General features: G+C 45.6%; 1 protein-coding gene across 1 annotated transcript; it reads right to left on the bottom strand.

Annotated features, from left to right (window-relative positions):
* Positions 1–470: 470 nt before the first annotated feature.
* LOC127688786 (glutathione S-transferase A2) lies at positions 471–13,271 on the bottom strand. The gene is made up of 7 exons (XM_052187766.1): positions 13,230–13,271; positions 9,283–9,391; positions 6,272–6,323; positions 5,347–5,479; positions 3,149–3,290; positions 1,446–1,577; positions 471–620 (listed from the first exon to the last, which is right to left on the bottom strand). Exons 2-7 carry the CDS (start codon positions 9,367–9,369, stop codon positions 498–500), a joined length of 669 nt encoding a protein of 222 aa, XP_052043726.1. The 5' UTR covers positions 9,370–9,391; positions 13,230–13,271; the 3' UTR covers positions 471–497.
* Between the last annotated feature and the right edge of the window lie 7,202 nt (positions 13,272–20,473).

Raw genomic sequence — 20,473 nt, 5'->3', positions numbered from 1 at the left:
CTAGAGGAATAGAGCAGCTGGGGGCAAAGGGTGAGAATCTGGGTAGAATCAGGAGGAGAGAGTGAAGAACTAATTCCTGTCTGGTCGACCTGGAGGAAATATTGAAGGAGGGAGGGAACATAATGTGAGTTACCAAGACAGCTCTTAGATGCAGGACCTTCAAAGATAGACAGGCAGTACTGCTTAAAATCCGAAGTTGGATTGTAAGCATAATGCCAGATTGAGGCTCCCTCCTGGATCTGAGCCTAAAGGAGCATCCTTGTTGGATGCCTTGGGATGGGGTTGCTGCTCAGACTAGCTTTCTTTTCCTTGAAAGAATTTTAGTTTGCCCTCCTCTTAAGATGAAACACCAGGAATCCCATATCACACTTCAAATAACAATTACATTGAGTATTTCTTCATGTTTATATTTTCAAAATGCCCAGGATCAACAATTGCTCCTCCTTTTTACAAAGCATCAGAGACTGGAATACAAGCAATTGGTCACTGTGGCTTCACTAAAACTTGAAAATCTTCCTTGCTTCTTCGATTTGCTTTGTATCCATGGGAAGCTTTCTCTGGCTGCCAGGCTGTAGAAACTTCTTTACATTGGGGAGGCTGCTGATTCTGCTCTTGAAAGCCTGTAATCCAGAAACCACAGCTTGAGAGTCAGAACTGTTCCTGTGCACAGCCCAGACAGTCTAAGCCCCTCCCAGAACATCACCAACTACATCTGTGCGACAGCTCCAGTGTAGACATGAGAAGCATGAAAAACCTTGAGCCAGAAACCAGAGCTCAGCATTGGTTTCTTAAGACCTGCATTGACATCCAATTACCATCTCCTCTAGACACACCCTGTAGATCTCTCTCTCTCTGTGACACTGTCTCTCAGGTGTGAAAAGAAAGAAAACCAAAGAAAAAGGAAGACATGAAAAACTGATTTACAAATGGAGACAGGAAATGTCCAAGTCTGTCCAATAACAACTTGGCCAGTTTTCACACGGGGAGACAAAGATGGGGTCACTGAGGTGGGGATGGGAATAGCATGGTGCAGACTGTGGAGAAGAAAGCACAGAGAGCAGAAGACAGAGCTGAGGGCAGGGGATCACATGACAGAGGCCTGACCAGACTGAATGACCAAAGTCAAGACATAAAATCACACACGATTGTAGATAAAAGATAGGGCAGAAGCATCCTGCCAGGAACAGGGGTCTAAGGAGCCCTGCATCTTTCTCATTACAGAAGACAAAATGTCCTTCCTGGGATACCATCCTCAAACTTCCACACAGAGAAAGATTATTTTCTGGCCTCAACCTGAGAGTCTAGTACCTGGGATCTAGTACCTAGTACCTAGTACCTAGTACCTAGTACCTAGTACCTAGTACCTAGGCTGGGACTTCAGGCAATGTGCCCACCATTGCAATGTCAGAGGCATGTGTGTGACTGCCTCTCTCAAGTGGTCTCACCTTCAGCAGAGGGAAAGGGGTCAGAAGGCTGGCATCAAGCTCTTCAACATAGAGGAGAAGTTCCAGCAGGTGGATGTCCACTCTGGTCAGCCTCTTGCCTACAAGGTAGTCTTGTCCGTGACTCTTCAACACCTCCAAATATAAAGGAGACCGATTATGAACACAAAGTGTTGGGCTGTCGCACTCACTCTCCCCAGCCTCTCAAAGCTACACTGCCTCTACTCAGATTCAAATACAGATCCATTGAAAGGCTTTTACATTGTCCATGTCCACAGAGAAAATAATTGTAATGACCACATTCAAAAACAAAAGGAAGCATCAAGTGTTCTTCAGCACATGGCTCATTGTGCACATGGAGTTCATGAGTCTCACAGAGTTCATCCATGATGGCTGGACAGAGTGTCCTAGGAGACAGGCTCTTGACTGTCAGCACCACAGGCTTCAGGGGACTGTGTGAGGACCCGATGGCTCCTAAAGCCTTCCCCTTCTCCACAGAGCAGAGGCAGCAGTGAGTGAACTTTCAGTGATGAATGAAAAATAAGATGATTATTTATAAAATGGGTTTCCAAGTCAGGTTCTGTTGGAACTCAGTCCAAGGATGAAGTCATGTGAGGAGATTTCTGAGTGCTTATGGGAAAAACTGTAACAAACCAAGACAAGAGTCTTGTGACCTCAGTTCCTTCAAAAACATGGAATTGTTCTTGGATTATGCTTTTCTACCCCTCCCAGCTGTAGTGGATAAAAGTGAGTTTAAGTCAGAGTATTCATTACAACTGGCTATTATGATATACTTATATGCCTATATGAAAAAACATATTTTTGTCATTTGCAACTTGGCTAGTACATTAGGCTGGCTCTAATGATACTCTACTCATGTGACTCATCTTAACCATCAGAGTAAAAATTGTCTGATGCTCTGAATAAACTTATCTATTGCATGAGACTTTGGTTCCCCTCATTCATGGAATCCATACTCTCAGGTCCCACCTCATCTAGAGCAGAAAACAAGGTCTCTCAGGAATTTGTAAGATGCCCTTATCCCCTAGGTTTGTAGTTTTGACTCTTATCTTTTATTTGGCAGAAGTTTAAGTACTTCTGCACTGTTCTTGGTTTACCTCCAAGGAGAAGCCCAGGCTGTGAGACATATGTATCCACCTGTGCATTGACCTTCATTTACTGAGTGGGTGTGGGTTTTCACTTAAGGGGAGACTCCAAGTTCTGCAGGTCAGTTTCCCTTAACATGTCTTCATCAGCCTCCTCCTCTCCACCCTCCATCACTCTCCTTGTTCAGATATTTCCCCTCTGTCTTTGAAGCCCTGTCATATTCTCCTGACAGGCAGCTGCTCTCGGGCCTCCCTGTGTAACTTGACAGAATGGTTTCCCCATCTGTTGTTTTCTGCAGATTTCTCTGGAAGGGAAGCCCACTGTGTTCTGTAGGATCCAGATCCTTCTCTGGGGTGGCTCAGCCTTCCACAGGCCCAGTGATGGTTGTGGCCATGAGCCTGTTGAACACTGGATGCTAGATTGGCATGAGCATGCAGTGGTCCTTCCCAGGCCATTTTACACAGTGCCCTGTGGGGCAGGAGCTGCACAGCAGGCTCATGGAAGTGAAGGCCAGTAGAGCAGTAGCCTTTGTCTCCCATCCCCTGCCTTTCTCTTGTCCCTGAAACTCAAGGTCCCCAGACTTCAAGGGGCCTACTTACCTTTTCAAAGGCAGGCAAGTAACGGTTTTTGGTCCTGTCTTTTGCCAAAGAAGTCTTGGCTTCTCTTTGGTCAGGGGGACATATTACCAGTTGCAAGATCATTTCAGTCAGATCAAAAATACCTTCTGTATACATGTCAATCCTAAAAGACAAGATTATCCAAATTGTCAAGAGTTTCCTATTTTACATTTAATTTTAAAAGATGAGAAATATACACTGAAAGGTGGTTGCAAAGTTGTCTGCCTATAGTGGGCCATCATCTCTTATATTAAACAGATGTATTAACTTCCCCCTTGGACATGCTGTGGGTGTTGATTCACTTTTATTTGGGGTTGTTTGTTTGTTTGTTTGTTTGTTTGTTTGTTTTGTTTTGTTGGATTTGGTTTTTTCGAGACAGGGTTTCTCTGTATAGCCCTGGCTGTTCTGGAACTCACTCTGTAGACCAGGATGGCCTCGAACTCAGAAATCCGCCTGCCTTTGCCTCCCAGAGTGCTGGGATTACAGGCGTGTACCACCACTGCCTGGCCTCTGATTCACTTTTAGAATTTTAAAAAATTCTTCTCTTTTACATTATAGGCAGACCACTGTTTCCACTCCTCCCTCCACTCCTCCCAGTTAAAAAAAATTGTTACACACATACACACATATGGCCCAACTCAAGCACTAAGAATCACTGACCCCTCTGGATAGGCAGCTGTAAGAAGCTACTTGGTGGCATCTCAGAAGATAACCAGCAACTCTTCAATGAACATTCTCTATCTATCTATCTATCTATCTATCTATCTATCTATCTATCTATCTATCTCTCTGTTTGTTCTCAACAAGCATGCTGAGATTCTCAGAGCTAACAAGCTACTCCACTATAAACTCAAGCAGAGTGTCTGGTTCAGCCTCAAAAACATCTCTTCTTGTCTCTCAATGTGCTGCACAGCCTAGAGTCATTCTTCGTCAGTGTTAGAAGTTCTCCAGCTATTTCTCATGAAGCTCATCTGTATAACCTCACATGCTGCTGCCAGATTCTGGGCTTCTTAACATTTGTCAAGACTTGTCTGTTTTATTTTATCGGGGTTTCACTATGTAGCCCTGACTGTACTGGAACTCATTCTAGAGATCAGGCTACCCTTGAACTCATAGACCTCTGCTTGCCGCTGCCTCCTGAATGTGTGGCTTGGATTAAAGGTGGTCATCCCACCACCAAGTGGTTATTTCTTTATCCTATTAATCCATAACATAATACCGGACATATGTTTTCACTTGCTCTAAACTGTATTTTATACAATTCTTTTTTCTGGAAAAGAGTCATCATCACACTTCACACCATAGCATTTTTGGCCCCTTGAAAGATGGTATTCCGTGGTTCAGTACACCTGTAGCAGTCTAACAATGCTACCATAGTGCAATGTTAGAAGAGGTTGATCCCCATTCCCCTCCACTTCCTTCTTAGCCATGCTAAGAACAGGTACGTCTCCCATGAAATGAACCATGGGCCATGTGACCAGTGTCTGCTTCCTTTACATAATACAATGCTCAATCTTTATCTCTTCCTGCTTCCCTCACCACACCATCTATTTTCATGGCTAAAATTATAACCTTTGCTCCTCTTTCATCAATTACTAAATATCTTGAGTGATTCCACCAGTAGAAAATTATAAATAATGCTGCTAGAAATACTTCTGTACAAGCACTGTTAAAGCCAAGTCTCTATTTCCCATAGACATGTCTCCCCCCATTAGTGTTTCTGGCTAATACCACATTTAGCTCTTGATGCAACTGTGATACTCCCACACATGTTTTATGAATGAAGGATTCTGCCACAGCAGAGTGGGTTCCAGTGTGGGTGCTACCATCAGTCTGGGTGCTTTAGTCTTGAATTAAAAGCTTCAAGTGACCCTGAACCAGTCACTGAAACTTGAGCAGTTGATGTCATGATTCCACCATGCTCAGGAGCCATGCCCCCCCTCATTTTGCAGCTGGGTCCCTGTGCTGGGGGCAGCATCCTCTGCTGCATCACACTCTCCTGAACCCAGCCCATCTGCTCTTCCCTCCCTCCACAGGCTCTGCCATACTTGACCTAAGTGTTTATGCCCAGAACCAGCCTGCTGCTGGACACAAACCCTGCCACTCTCTTGCTCCCTGAAAGAGGATCCCTAATCCTTCCCTTGTTTCCCCCTGGGGTAATAACAGGAAATACATCATACAGGGTTCTCTCCTTTGTGTCCTTCCCATAGAGGTCATATTTGGTGGCAATGTAGTTGAGAATGGCTCTGGTCTGTACCAGCTTCATCCCATCAATCTCCACCATGGGCACTTGCTCAAACATCAAATTCCCATCTGTGAAAGGATAAAGGGAAATGGTCATTCAAGTGTCCAAGTCTCACTTCTCTGCAGCAGAGAAGTAGTGACATGTCTGAACATGTAGAGGAAAGGTGAGGAGTGGATGCCCATCTTTCAAGTGGAATCTTGTTTGTTTCAGCCCATTTCCTCTCTGTCTCCCCCATCTCATCCTCTTTTGAGCATCTCTCACTCATCTTTATTTCCTATCCAGATACATGTTAAATCTCTCATGCAGGTTTTTATGTTCATGTCCTTGGGTACATTCAGGAGGTGAGGAGGGACAGCCAAGGGCCGGCCACCGTGCAACAGAGCTAAGCAGAGAGTCTGACAGTCTCATTCTGTTATAGCATTTGGGTTGTAAGACAGTTTGCTATGTAGTGAGCCTCCTATGGTCCTCCAGTCTGTATCTGTATAGTAACTCATCAGCAGCTATAGTAAAAATACTCAAGAAAACCATCCCAAGTGTTTCTCCATCCATGATTTAATCCCTGGTCACTTGTCTATGTGGTTGATGAGCAGCGAGGATAAAACCCAGAGGAAGTGAGTGAGAGTGAGGGAACTAGCTTACTCTGATGCAGAAATAATGAGAAAACATTCACAAGTCACCAGACAAATCCTTGGGACATCTGACCCTGCCCGAGTTCCCATTTCAGGCCACTCAGGGAGCCTTACCACCGACATTGTGTCACTCTGCCATCCCAGTCATTCTCACCCACTGCCCCCCAACATCCCCTCAGACAGGCCTTTCCTGAGGCTCCTCACTGAGGTCATACAGATACCCAGTGTTACCTTTTTTTAGCTTTTCCAAATCGTCTGGACTCTGTATAAACTTCTCTTCAAACTGAAAGCAGAAAAATAAAAGCATGCTCATTAGCTCATTCTGTGTTATTGTAGACCTTTGAATTTCAGTGATCCCCGTCGGGGACTTCATCTGCAGAAGTTAAAACCTCCAGTAGATACAAGGGAGTGTATTCACAGCCTCTAGGAAATTCAGAATAGATCCATCAACAGAAGGGCATTGTGCAAAGCCAAACTGCTCCTTCTTGGTGGCCTCTCCACCCTGAACGCATGATAACCACACTTAGGTCCTAAGAAGAGAGCGAGTTCACTGACAGGCAAGCACTGGGACTTTGTTGAGTTTTTGAGCTCTCAGGAAAGTCTGATAACTCCAGTCAGAACAGGATAGAACTTTCCAAATCTCCATCCTGGTGTACGGCATAGACCTATAACCACTTGGGTTTTGTTTCTTCAGGATTTAGTTTTACTAATTTTCATTGTGCATGCATGCAAACATGTTTGTGTGTGTGTGTGTGTGTGTGTGTCTTGTACATGTGAATACATCTCTCTAGGTCAAGATCATGGAGGCCAGGCGTTAGAGATTCCCTTGGGGCTGGAATAACAGGCAGTTATTAAAGTGTCTTATCTGGGTGCTTCTAACCACAGTAGATTGTCTGCGTGCGCGGTAAGAACGCTAAACAGCTAAGCCATTACACCAGGCCCTTGTTAGAGTTGCTTACATGTAAAGGCCATTGTTGTATTTCTCAAATATTTATGTGTTCTATGTATAAGGATTAAATGTTTTCATATGCACATAACCCAATGCCATCCCACCATGGCCTTTTACATATGTTACTGGGATCTGAACCCATGTTTAATATTAAGGCCCACCCATCTCTCTAGCCCTCTAGAGTGATCAACCACTCTTTTTCCTTCATATTTTAAAGATATTTTTAGCCTTACAAGGTTGAAAATCTGCTTCCTGCTTGCTTGGCAAGACAGTTTGCGATAACCCCATAGATTAGATTGATAGGCAACGTAAGAATAAGTGTCAGCAACTTGCATAGCCTTCGGAGAGGTACAGGAAGAGCAGGCTGTGTGTCATCACAGACAGGGTGGGGGCTGAATTGTGATGGGTTGGTGGGGGTGATGAGACCGATGTCAATAGCTGGCCTGCAGGCACATCTCATCGGCAAGGTTTGAGTCAGGTCTTCAATCACCCTGCCCACTGCCTTTTTTCAGTCACTATGGGACTCAGTGAGGAAGGCTTCTGGGCAGACTACACTCCCCCGCCCCATAAACACACACACACACTTTCCTCTCGTGCTGAACTCAACAGCCCAGTGGCTTAGCACATATCCCTGAGCCACAAAGCTGGCATATAGACTCTCGACCCATTTACGTCTTTATTTAAAGCATTCTCCCCTCCCCACCCCCCGGACTGCACCCGAGCGTCTCAGTTCATATGCGCTCCTTCATTCTGAAAGGATCCAGCCCAAGCCCCCTGTTCCTTTAGGAATACGCGTTGCCATGACACTGAGGGAGGACACCAGCAGCCTTCACAGGATGCCACTCCATCCTTTATGCTTTCCATCTGCTCCCATCTGAGGGCAATTACTTCATCCCCAGGCATTCCCAACTGCTGAGCTCCCTGGGTGTGAAGGGAGGTGTTTTTCCTCAGTGCTGCCTGTAGAGGGCAGCACTAAAGCCTACCAAAGTATTCTGCACAGTTGCTTGAAAGGAAAACAGTTAACTGCTGAAGCTGCTGTCACTCCTCGCTTGGGCCACTCACACCGAAAGCTGAAGCTCATAGACATGGAGGCCTCCTGAGGATGCGAGTCTTTCTTATTCACCACTCCCCACAGCCCTGTGCCTGGTATTTGTCATGAGAAACTGATTACTGAGTATTACTCTGTTTCAACAGGCCGTTTGTTACAACCTTCGGTGTCAGGCCTCTCATTTGTGGTGGGGGTTTTAAATTTAACTCTACTTAGCTTTTCTGGTATAGTTTATCCATTTTAATGCTTTTTATTCTATATGTGGAAAGATCTCTCTCTCTCTCTCTCTCTCTCTCTCTCGTGTGTGTGTGTGTGTGTGTGTGTGTGTGTGTGTGCCCATGATTATGAAAGGCATGGGAACCCTCTGGGTTAGAGTGACAGGTGTTTGTGAGCAGCCTGTAGCAGTCCTCTACAAGAACAGTCTGGGATTTCAACCACTGAGCCATCACTTCAGCCCCTGTCCCTTTAAACCGTTTTTATCATGGAAACTTCAGGTTCTCTGTTGTAAAACTATAAGATACAAATATCTCCATCTGTCAATCCCCAGCTGCAGTCAGTCCACCCTGTTCATCTCTGAGACCAACTGTAAAGTCACATAGACCCATGGGCTGGAGAGATGGCTCAGTGGTTAAGAACACTGACTGCTCTTCCAGAGGTACTGAGTTCAAATCCCAGCAACCACATGGTGGCTCACAACCATCTGTAATGAGATCTGATGCCCCCTTCTGGAGTGTCTGAAGACAGCTACAGTGTACTCACATATAATAAATAAATAAATCTTTAAAAAATAAAAAGTCACATAGACCTGTGGTGTCACATGTCCCCATCACAAACACCTTGTATAACATATGTACTCCAAACATATGTACCCATTTTGAAAGAACAGTGGCATCCTAAAATCACAATATCATACCATAAATCTGTAACAATTAGCATTGCGTAATAACCAATATTCAAGTTCCTGTTTCCATGTTTCATTATGTAATTTGATTAATCTCAAATAAGCAATTAATCAAGTAAGTATTTGATTTTTTTCCCCTGAAAAGGTCTTTTAAATGTGAATGCATGCTTCATGGAAAGCACGGTAAAATTTCACTATGTCAAATCCATCCATCTCCTTTTTAGTCCAAGACAGTTACCACTGAAGGCAAACGTCCCACGCTTCTCCTGGCGCGGTGTCTCTCGGCTTAGGGAAGTCCTTTGAACTGGATCTGAGGTCCAGCTGCAGAACGCTGCACAACCTACCTCCACGCCGGCTGCAGCCAGCAGCCACCTGATGCACTCCATTCTGCCCCGGGCGTTGAAGTAGTGTAGCACTGGCTTCCCGGCCATAGCGGCAACTGTGCTTCACGGTCTGGGAGTGAAAAGCAGAGAGATCAGCCTGGGAGTCTCTGTGTGGGATGTGTTTAGGAAAGCACACTGGAGAAGGACAGCCTGCCTCCCCATGACTGGCATGCAGGAAGCTGAGGGAGAGCTTCGGAACTTAATTTCTCATGCACTGGTGACCACCAACCTGCAGTGGCACCAAACCAGTCTCAGCTGGCCATAGGCCTTCACCTGGAGGACATAAGATTAAAACCTGGAAGCCTGTCGAGCCTTGGGATGCAGAGCTGTCCCAGAAGGGGTGAGGCACAGTCCCTCCCTGGTTCTTTGGCTCCTGGACTACTCTGTTCAGAAGCTTCCGGTGGCTTTATGTCACCCTGGCTGCGCCAATGCCCAGTTCTCCCTGCCGGAGAAGGGTCATCTCTTGCTGCTGTTCTGCTTCCCACTGTGAGCCTGATCAGAGTTTCATGGTGCAGAAGGAGAGTAGCTGATATACCCGTTTCACGTCCAGTGTGCACCACATCAAGGGCAGGTGCTCACAAAGTGCCCTGGTGAGGAGCTGTCACTCTTGCAAGGAGCAGAGTTTGATGTCCTCCAGCCCCATGAGGAGCAAACCCTGGTGATTACACCTGAGTTCCTGCATGGTGGGCAGGCGTGCTTGGTTCCTGCTGCTCAGTGACATAAGTCAACATCATGGGCCGTGGCTACAGTCTTTAACTTGTCACACGATAGGAAATTTCAATCTGTCCTTTAAAAAGGATTCTATTTTTTTCATATTTGTTTGTTTGTTTATTATATATAAGTAGACTGTAGCTGTCTTCAGACATTCCAAAAGAGGGCATCAGTATCAGATCTCATTACAGATGGTTGTGAGCCACCATGTGGTTGCTGGGAATTGAACTCAGGACCTCTGGAAGAACAGTCAGTGCTCTTAACCACTGAGCCATCTCTCCAGCCCAAGGATTCTGTGTGTGTGTGTGTGTGTGTGTGTGTGTGTGTGTGTGTATGTGTGTGTGTGTGTGTGCAAGGAAGTACACATGGGCATGGGTGCTGTGGCTATAAAGGCTAGAAGACATCATATCCTCTAGAGCTGGACTTATCCTGTTGAAAGCCACTGATATGGGTGTTGGGAACTGAACTCTGTCCATTAGAAGAGCAATGTGTGCTCCTAACCGCTGAGTCAACTCTACAGCTCTCTGTGGGGGTTTCTTGTGTGGAAACTGTAAGTAATTCTGAGTATGACCTTAATATTAGTTACATTACACTCATTATTAGTGCATATGACTGTGCACTCTGGGCAGACATAAGATATAAGAAGTGGGTGTTACTGGGAGTCACTGTAAAAGTCCCATAATTCTCAGTTGCTGTTTCAAGGCTATTTGGCACTGCTGGTTTAGACCAGATGATGATTCTTTGGTTCTTTGGCACTATCCTGGGCAATGTAGTTCATTAACTAAGCAGCCACCAAGAGCCTGTTTGTCCCCCAGTCAAGCACCCTTACTTACCTTCAGCTTTCTTGCTGACCTTTTTCATTTTTAGGGCTTTTATTTTTTAAGAGTTGAGACTTAAAAAATACCTTTGGTCACAACATTAACATTTGTAGGCAATAAAGAATCTAAACTGTTTGAGATGCATAAGCAAGGAGTCAGAAGGAAAGTTCCACCAAGAAGGAAAGTTGTCACATCTGTCCCACCTTCAGCTCCTCACCTCTACGTAGGGAATGGTCCGTGCACGGTGCACCCGCTGCCCAGGATCCATGCACACTGTTCAGGTACTGTCTGTGGTGGTTTTAACCTGAGTGTATTTTTCCTCTTACTGTATTTATGTGTCAAAGCCAGTGTGGCTGGATTCTTTGTACATAAAACAGTTTATCTGTGCCAGCTCAATTTACAATGTCCTCTCCCCTTTTATGGTTTATACACAAATGTATTTCTATTTTGAAGGAATGCCGTAGAAGCTTTAAAATCACCGGCACTGAGCAGTTTCCAAGGCCAAAGAATGATAAAGGCTGGAAGAGAACAGGATAACGGCCTCATTTGGGCTTTGCTTTATGGGCTAGAACCCTATCCAAACCCCAGACTTACAAACTCCTAACCCAACAGCAGGCCCTGCTCTTAGAATTCCACCCAAGCACCACCATTTCCTCAGACAGTTTAAGCTCAGGCCTGAGGGAGAGGCCTTCCAGACCGAGAAGGCCTGACTGTTTCACTCGTTCGCCCTGTGCCTCCTGGGCCGGTGTCACCCAGCCTCAGCCCAGACATCAGCCTTCCTACCCTCAGGCTGCAGCTGCTCCTCATGGTCCGCTAACAGCTGCCTGCAGCACATTATAGAGCGCTGTTCTTTGTGTCTTTTTGCTTTTCTTTGTTTTTCCCCATCAGTGCTACTTTGCCCTGGACAGCTTCAGTCCAGGGGGGTGTCACATGGACTCTGAGATGCTGACGCTCTCAGGGGAGTCCTTCACTCCATCCTCCCCACGCTGCAGCCATTGCACAGCATTGATCAGGCTATTGCCTTGCAGCCTTCTTGGTGACATGTGCCTTATACATGACACCGTGCTGAGCTCTGTGGCTCTCTGTAACCTCCCAGATTTAGAGATGCATGCTACCTAAGAGTGTTCTAGCCTTCTCCATATTTGTGGGTTCGTTGAACCTCACAGCACAGGATTGGCCACGTAACTGCTAAGTGTCAGAGCTTGTATTCAACCTCGTTCTACAGACAGATTTTATTCCTGCTGTATTTATTCACATACTCTTTAGTTTCCAAAGGAAATAAGTAGACAGCCTTTTTCCTGGTATATGATGGTACATTCAGTCCAGGATCCTCAGATAGTTCAAGATTCACACCTTTTTTTTTCCCACTTGCTTTCTCAGGCTCACCATTTAAAAACACAAATGATGGGAGCTAAAGAGATGGCTCAGTGGTTAAGAACACTGACTGCTCTTCCAGAGGTCCTGAGTTCAAATCCCAGCAACCACAGGGTGACTCACAACCATCTGTAATGGGATTTGATGCCCTCTTCTGGTGTGTCTGAAGACAGTGACAGTGTATTCACATATATAAAATAAATTTTTAAAAATCCTTTTAAAAAATTGTGTTGGGTATTTAAATAATAAACTAGTAATAAAGTAAGAAATCATAAGTATTAAACCTGCTACTATGTTCTTTCAACAAAATTACCAAAGCAAAAGGAATCCACATGACAGAAACAAATAATCTAGAAAAGCAAACTGGGAACGTGTTTTGGGAGGGTGGCCTGGGAGAGAGTCTGGGGTGAATTTAAGTTCTTAAGTGAGAGGAATCTGCAAGTTCTCTGTGGAATGAGCATTATTGATCTTCATTTTGTCTGAGAGGACAGGACAGGCCCACTCGTCACCATCCTAAATCCCATGCACTTAGATCCCATTGCAAATATGTTAAACCCCACCCTTTCGCTCAGTGACACTGAAGGAGGAGCAGGAAGGAGGGGACAGACAGAGAAGCAGAAGGAGAAAAAAGAGGAGCAGGAGAGGAAGGGAAGAAGGGAAGAATAAAGGACAGGAGAGGAGGAAGGGAGAAAGATGGAAGGAGCGAGGGAGGGAGGGAGGGAAGGAGGGGGAGGGGAAAGAGGGGAAGGAGGGAGGAGGAGCCATAGGTTGCTACTGGATGTTCAGTCTCAAAGCAATTCACACAAGCCATAGCCAAATGCAGGTAAATCAGTGGTAATGGGCATTGAATATGATCAAAGCCTATTAAATACAGGAGTGAAAATTACATAATAAATGCAGTTACTTCATACAATGGTGCATGCTAACTGAATAAAACAATGGAAAACACTTCTGCAGCGATGCAGACCTGAGAACAGTTTACGCAGTGTAACAGAGAGTACTGACCTCGTGAGAGTCCTGGCTTCTCCACTCAGCTCCAACTCCAGCTCCTGAGTGCACGGTGCTTTAATAAGGTGACAGTTCTTACCCAGGGTGTGGGGACCAATAGGGAACAGCCCCTCCCACAGGCACACAAAGTCCAAGATTCCAGAGCTTCATGATAGACTAGAAAGGTGACAAATCAGGGGGAGGGACTCATGAGTCCCCACCCTTTCTTGAAAATCTAGAGTCCTCTAATATAGGTTCCTCCAATCCTGTAAATAACCCTCGTACATGCTTCTATAAACAGCTCTATAGAAACCCATTGTCATCATCATCATCTCTCTCTCTCTCTCTCTCTCTCTCTCTCTCACACACACACACACACACACACACACACACACACACACACACACACGGGTGAAGAGAAAGGAAGGAAAGGAAAGAAGGGGAAACAGCAAACAGCATGAGAGTCTTAGACAGTATGACCTTTCTTACCGGAGTCAACCCACAGGACCAACAGCTTTCATAACAAAGTGTGACTTTAAATTGCTGAATCTGGAGGATGTACTCTAAGGAGCCTTAAATTACAGAATTAATGCATTGTCTCAAATTCAAGGCTCAGGTGAAGTCATGGTCACACTGCCTCCTGCTTATTTTGTCTGATGAAAGGTGTTAAAATCCTTGTTTGTTTTTGTTTTTTTGTTTTTTGGATTTGGTTTTTTCGAGACAGGGTTTCTCTGTCTAGCCCTGGCTGTCCTGGAACTAACTCTGTAGACCAGGATGGCCTTGAACTCAGAAATTTGCCTGCCTCTGCCTCCCAGAGTGCTGGGATTACAGGCCTGCGCCACCACCACCCGGCAAGGTGTTAAATTGGTAAAATCCTTCAATAGCATGATATCTGTTTTAATCTTTGTCCTGTTTTAACCAAGCGCCCAATGGCAGAAAGGAATTCCACAACTCATACTTAACTTTGTCTGGATGACCATCCACACTCTGTCCAGCCTGCTCAAGGCAGCCTGTGAGTCCCTGCAGTTACTCCTGTAGGAAAATTGCTTTGTCACCATTAGCAATGCCATTTCCAAGCTAGTGAGAATTACTGGTCCTTCCTGCCAAGTTCAGACACATAGCTCTTATCCACAACAAGGTCAGCACTGCTGACTTCACTCACACACCCACAAGCTGATCTGTGCTTTGAGTTACAATGGTTGGTTCATGGGCCTTGGTTCATTAATCATTACCTGATGATCTGGCTGGCCTCAGGGATGCATGTCACAGGCCTGAGGTTGTATACCCTACCAGTGAGCAGGGCTGGCCTCTTTTTATCTTGATGTCCACTGCTAATTTCTCTTCAGCTATAGAACGTCACTCTTCAAGGGCTCTTGACTTTGCGAAAAACAGATGACAACCTAGCCACTCTACATGTCAGAGTGACACACATGTGCACCTCAGTCACAGGGATGACTTGTGCTGGAGCACTGCTCGTGAAAGAGTCCATGTCACAGCCTGATAGCCTCTGTCAGAGGAGGGAACTAAACCTGCAGTGACAGGAGACCCGTGGTGACAGGAGACCTGCAGTGACAGGAGGGTGTCCCAGGAGAGCACTGTCAGGACCCAGCAGAGAGAACTGGGAGATCTAAGGTGCACAGCACGGGCTGAGTCAGGAGTCCTGCTGAGGACTGCTGTTGCCTCAGAGCTGAGTGTATTGTCCCAGCCTGGAAAGGAAGGAAGCGCTCAGCTGCCTGCCTGGCCTGTGCCATTTGCCCGTGGTCATGTTGAGTCCCTGTTCTTCAAGGCTGGCTGCACTTTAGCCTTTCTCTGCAGTCCAGGCTCTGCACTCATGTTTCTTCAGCTGGACCTCCTTCTCTCCATCCTCTTCAGCCTATTCCTCTCCATCCTCTTCAGCCTATTCCTCTCCATCCTCTTCAGCCTTTTCCTCTCCATCCTCAGGGCACGCTGAACTGTCCCCAGCAGGTCCCTGTCCAGGTGGTGTGATGCCCTGAGGGAGGAGTTTCCCAGGGCTTGGTTCTAAGTTCCCATGGCTGGCCAGGTGTGCACACAGAGAGAGGCCATGATGGACATGTGACCAACTACCCTTTACTGTTGGAGATGTGTTCCTGTGCGAGGGTCTAGGAAGGACAGTCTGGTCATTTGTCATGTGCCCACCACCAAACTTACAAATGTCCAGGTTCTTTGGTGCATCTCCTGGACTTTATTTGCAATAAAAAACTTAATGTGCCCTTCAAATGTGTTCTTTTAAATGACTTAGGCTCTAGAAAAGTTTCACAGGGCTGAGAGTGCCCCTTGGTGGTTTAGCTTGTTCTGCCATGCTCCCAAGAGTCTGGTGTAGAGCCCATCATGGAAAAGACAAATTCAAAGTATAGAATCCCCAAATACTACCCCCTAGTCTGAAGGTTAATGTAGACCCTAAGACCCCCTTGTCACACCACTCTGAAGCTGTTTCTCTGTCTCTTAAGTGTTTGTGCAAAAAAGAAAAAAGAAAAAGAAAAGAAAAGAAAAAAAAAGTTTGCACTTTTGAAGAATGCTAGTCTCGTTTTAGAATATGTTTTGGGCCTTGTTGAGTGTAGACCAATCTTAGGCTTTCTCAGAGGCCCCAGTGAGAGGATGAAAAATAATCTAGTTCTGTGTCCTTGCTAAGGAGTGGACTTGTCAAGGCCAGTTTGGAGATGAAGACTTGGCCTTGAAGGAATTAAAGTTTTGGTTCCTGGGAATTTGGCTTTTCTCAGGAAGAGATGGGAGTTATCAGTCCCAAGGCCTCTGTGTGCTTCAGAGCTCCATCTGAACTGCTCTGAGACACCCCATCTGGTTCCTTTGTGACTTGTGAGATTAGTCCCCTGCTGACTTTGTCCCTTTGTAGGATAGCTTCTCCTGTCCTTGTCTGCTTTCTCCCCTAAACAGAATCAATAACACGGATGCACTTCTTTTCCTTAATTTTCTTTTATTATTTACATCCCTAATGTTGCCCCCAACTGCCCCCTCCCCTTCACCTCTGAGAGGGTGCCCCCTCCACAGTGGGTGCACTTCTTTAATAAGCTGTTTTAGAATAAGAAATAGCTGTGTAAGACTTCCCCAATTCAAATGTATGAGTCTCCTTGCCTTTTGATCCCCGTATCTGCTCTCTCAAAGGACCCTGTGACTGAACACTGAAGACTGACCAAATGGGCCAAGTCAGGCCCTCTTTGTTATTTTTGGATAACGTGATTGAAGGTGTGTGTGTGTGTGTGTGTGTGTTATATGTGTGTGTGTATGCAAAATAAGGTAAATTAATGCAGTTTCTCCTTCAACATATGCTTTCCCAGCATCGTATGCAATAAGAAGTATTTTGAGTTTTCCTAGAGACTTTCTATAGTAAAGCTATTCTGGGTTTATATTTACTTATTATTCTGGATCCAAGACTTCTTCCTGCCTTTCTTTCTTTTTTTTTTTTTTAAAGATTTGTTTATTGTTGTATGTAAGTATACTGTAGTTGTCTTCAGACACACCAGAAGAGGGCGTCAAATCTCATTATAGATAGTTGTGAGCCACCATGTGGTTGCTGGGACTTGAACTCAGAACCTCTAGAAGAGTACTCAATGCTCTTACCCACTGAGCCATCTCTTCAGTCTTCTCTCTCTCTCTCTCTCTCTCTCTCTCTCTCTCTCTCTCTCTCTCTCTCTCTTCTGTGTTTTAATTCATATAAAACTACTTCAAAACTAGTGGTTTGCCTGCATGTACACATGCACACCAATGTGTGCCTGGTGCACACAGAAGTCAGATACCTGGCACTGCAGTTACACCACGTGGATGCTGGGAAATGGACCTGAGTCCTCTGCTAGGCCAAGTGCCCTTCACTCGGTCCAGATGGAAGGAAACTGCTGCACAACCACCGCACAACCACCGCACATACCTGCAATCTTGGCACTGGGGAAGCAGAAGCAGGAGGGGCCAATTCAACGCCAACTGATCTACAGAAGGAGCTCCAGGACATCGACAAATGCACAGCAAAACCCTGTCCCCAGAGTGAAAATACATCAGCAAATAGTTTTAAAATGAGGGCCAGAGAGAGATTTCTGCTCTAGAGGAGGATGAGAGGTGGATTCCCAGGAGGCTCACAACTGTCTATAATTCCAGCTCCAGGAGATCTAATGCCCTCTTCTGCCTCTATGAGAACCCATGTATACAAGCAGCATAAATACACACACACACACACACACACACTAATTATAGTAATAATAATAATAAGCTAAGGTTGAAACAGAGAGCTAGTGACAGAGCTGTGTGAGACTGTAAGACGATAACTTCATCTGCCTGTACCACAAAATCAATTGAAAAGAAGAGGCAGTGTGGAGCAGGATTAGCTTTGCTGTGCACCAATTCAACTGCCTCGGTGTCTCGCGCTGCTACAGTCCGTAATTGCACATGAAGAACCTGGAACTCTGAGTTCGTTCACCGTCTCAAGCGCTCACTAACTTTTGCTCACTCCCTTATCTCTGAGCCCAGGGCTTCAGAGGTAAAGTAGAGCTCAGGACGCTGCTAGTGTGAGACGTAAATGCGTGTGACAGGGCACTCAAGTCCCCCGGGCCGCTATGGGTGGGATACTTTGTGTGTGTGATGTGCACGAGGAGAGAGGAGTTGGGCGAGTCCAGAGACGGCAGGAATCTCAGCCCCTGAGCCTCTAGAGTGGGAGTCAGCAGGTCATGGGGTCAAGGGAGTCCTTAAAGTTCTGGAAGAGTCTCTCTTCCAGACAGAGGCATGTCATCAAAAAGAAATAGTTGAGTCTAGATAAATATTTATTAGTCAATGCAATCCAAAGCAAACAGTGTGTCAAATTTAAAAAGTCATGAAAAGTCAAAGTCCAGGTGATTAGCATCTGGGGTCCTTCAATAACTAAACCAAGTGAAGAATGGACAGTACCATGAAGCAAGAGGTCAAAGTACCAAAGTTAATGTTGGGGCCTTAAAGGGCCAGGCTGAAGCCAGGCTTGGAAAACACCTGATGTTCGCTGGAATGTGGTCTTAGAAACTGGGCTGTTTTACAGCACGTCTAACAAATTAGAGAATCTTTGCACTTTTGTGACTTTTATTTTTGAGATGGGGTCTTACTATGTAGCCCTGTCTTTCATAGCTGTAACTTTCATTCTTTATCAAAGTCACTAAATGTCACCAAAAGACAGATGCAGTGTCTATGACTGTCCCAAGCAATCTGTGGACAGTGTATTTGTAAAAGAATGACAGACACACAGATCTCAGAGTTAAAAGAGTAAATTCTGGGCTTGCTGTAGGAGGGGACGGGGAAAGGCTAGCGGAAGTTCAGGGTTTCTCTCATTACAGCCTCTTCAGTGGTCTCCTGTGATCATAGCTATGTCTCTTCTTCTCCCAAAGGACTGTCACAGGTCCGACATGTGCGAACCAACAGGTCAAGGAACCATTCCTGAAGTTACAGGTCAATGATTTCAAGCCTGAAATAGTTCATGGACCATGGGCACTATGTGAAGATAGCACCGTCTTGACTCAGCCTGGTATGAGCCTCAGAAGGCATTTGGGATCCTAGAGCCACCAGACTGGTGGGTCTTGTCATTCTTTTTTTTTTTTTTTTTTTTTTTTTTTTTTTTGGTTTTTTTGGATTTGGTTTTTTCGAGACAGAGTTTCTCTGTATAGCCCTGGCTGTCCTGGAGCTCACTCTGTAGACCAGGCTGACCTCGAACTCAGAAATCTGCCTGCCTCTGCCTCCCAGAGTGCTGGGATTACAGGCATGTGCCACCACGGCCTGCTTGGGTCTTGCCATTCTTTCGCTCTGACTCCCATCTTTGTCCTTCAGAAGCTGGGTGAGTGGCTCCACCTCTAACCCATCTTCCAGCAGTTTTAAAGGCCAGTCTTTGTAGTTACCAAAAGAATTAGCATCTAAAAGTAAGAAAACTGATTTCAGAGGAGTGTCTCTGCCCACTACCCACCTCCTCTACCCACAGATACCAGCCCGTGGCTCTGGTCACACCTCATGTCTAGCCAGCTTCTGCAGATGCACAGGTTGACATGGCTCTGCTACAGTCTATGAATAGATCCACCTCTGCAAAAGGTGGAGGGTTCAGCACTGGGCACTTGGATCTCAACGGTAGCTGTGCCGCAGGCATGCACGCACTCACTCACTCAAGAGCATGCACACGTGTATACACAGTCCAGGAATGAGTATATCCTCGGATCTTATCTTATCAAAAATCCAGTTATAAAAACAAACAAACAAACAAAAAAAAAAAAAAGCTGGGCAGTGGTGGCACACGCCTTTAATCCCAGCACCTGGGAGGCAGAGGCAGGCAGATTTCTGAGTTCGAGGCCAAGCCTGGTTGACAGAGTGAGTTCCAGGACAGTCAGGGCTACACAGAGAAATCCTGTCTCAAAAGAAAAAACAACAAAATCCAGTTGTAGGCTCCCATCCAACCCAATTGAACTACTTTAACATGACACCTAGGTCTTTTTTGTTGGGATTAGAGTTTGAGACTGCTTCTTTACTATCCAATTTCCCAAATAACTACACAATGTTAGCACTCCGAGGTCAGGATCAACATCTCCAGATGTGCAAATGTTCTACCCTCTAATCCCCTGTTTCTGTCTTTACCCTAGGAACTTCTCCTATCTCTGCCCACTCAGGTCTGAAACCCTTACTTGGTCCCGTGGGTGGTGATGTCCATCATGTTCAAACGCCCAGGATCAATTATGTTTTAGTCCTTCCTTCCAATCTGATGATAGCTACATAGGAGACGACATTCTTCTCAGCAGTCCACAGACATTTCTCGTTGGCCACATGCTAAGACACCATCTCAACAAATGTCACAAATTGAGATAACCTCTGTATTCTATCTGATCAGGATAGAATAAAACTAGACATCAACAGTAATAGAAACTGACTGAAGTACACAAACCAAACTCACGGAGACTGAGAAACCTTGTCTCAGGAAAAAAAATGTGATATGGTTTGGTTTGGTTTGGTTTGGTTGAGAGAGTTTCTCTGTGTACCAGCTGTCCTGGAACTCACTTTATAGACCAGGCTGGCCTTAAACGCAGAGATCCACCTGCCTGTGCCTCCCTGGTGCTGGGATTAAAGACACAAACCATCACTGCCAGGTGAAATAAAGTATTTAAACCAATCCATCGCCAGTGTGGTAGCTTGAAAAGGCTTGGCCAGGCAGTGGGACTGTTAGGCTGTGTGGCCTTGTTAGAGGAAGTGTGTCAGTGTCGAGGTGGGCTTTGAGACCCTCCACCTAGCTGCCTGGAACAGTC

The sequence above is a fragment of the Apodemus sylvaticus genome, chromosome 7 (genome assembly GCF_947179515.1).
Source record: "Apodemus sylvaticus chromosome 7, mApoSyl1.1, whole genome shotgun sequence".
Lineage (NCBI taxonomy): Eukaryota > Metazoa > Chordata > Mammalia > Rodentia > Muridae > Apodemus > Apodemus sylvaticus.
Note: the sequence above shows the minus strand (reverse complement) of the source record. Positions and strands in the feature narration are given on the sequence as shown.

Bases quoted from the DNA above. Each gene is read 5' to 3' on its own strand.
- LOC127688786 (XM_052187766.1), bottom strand. From the start codon at position 9,369: ATGGCCGGGAAGCCAGTGCTACACTACTTCAACGCCCGGGGCAGAATG. The intron at 6,324-9,282 runs GTAGGTTGTGCA...TTCTGCTTTCAG, and splicing joins TGGCTGCAGCCGGCGTGGAG to TTTGAAGAGAAGTTTATACA. The intron at 621-1,445 runs GTGAGACCACTT...TCTGGATTACAG, and splicing joins CCCCTTTCCCTCTGCTGAAG to GCTTTCAAGAGCAGAATCAG.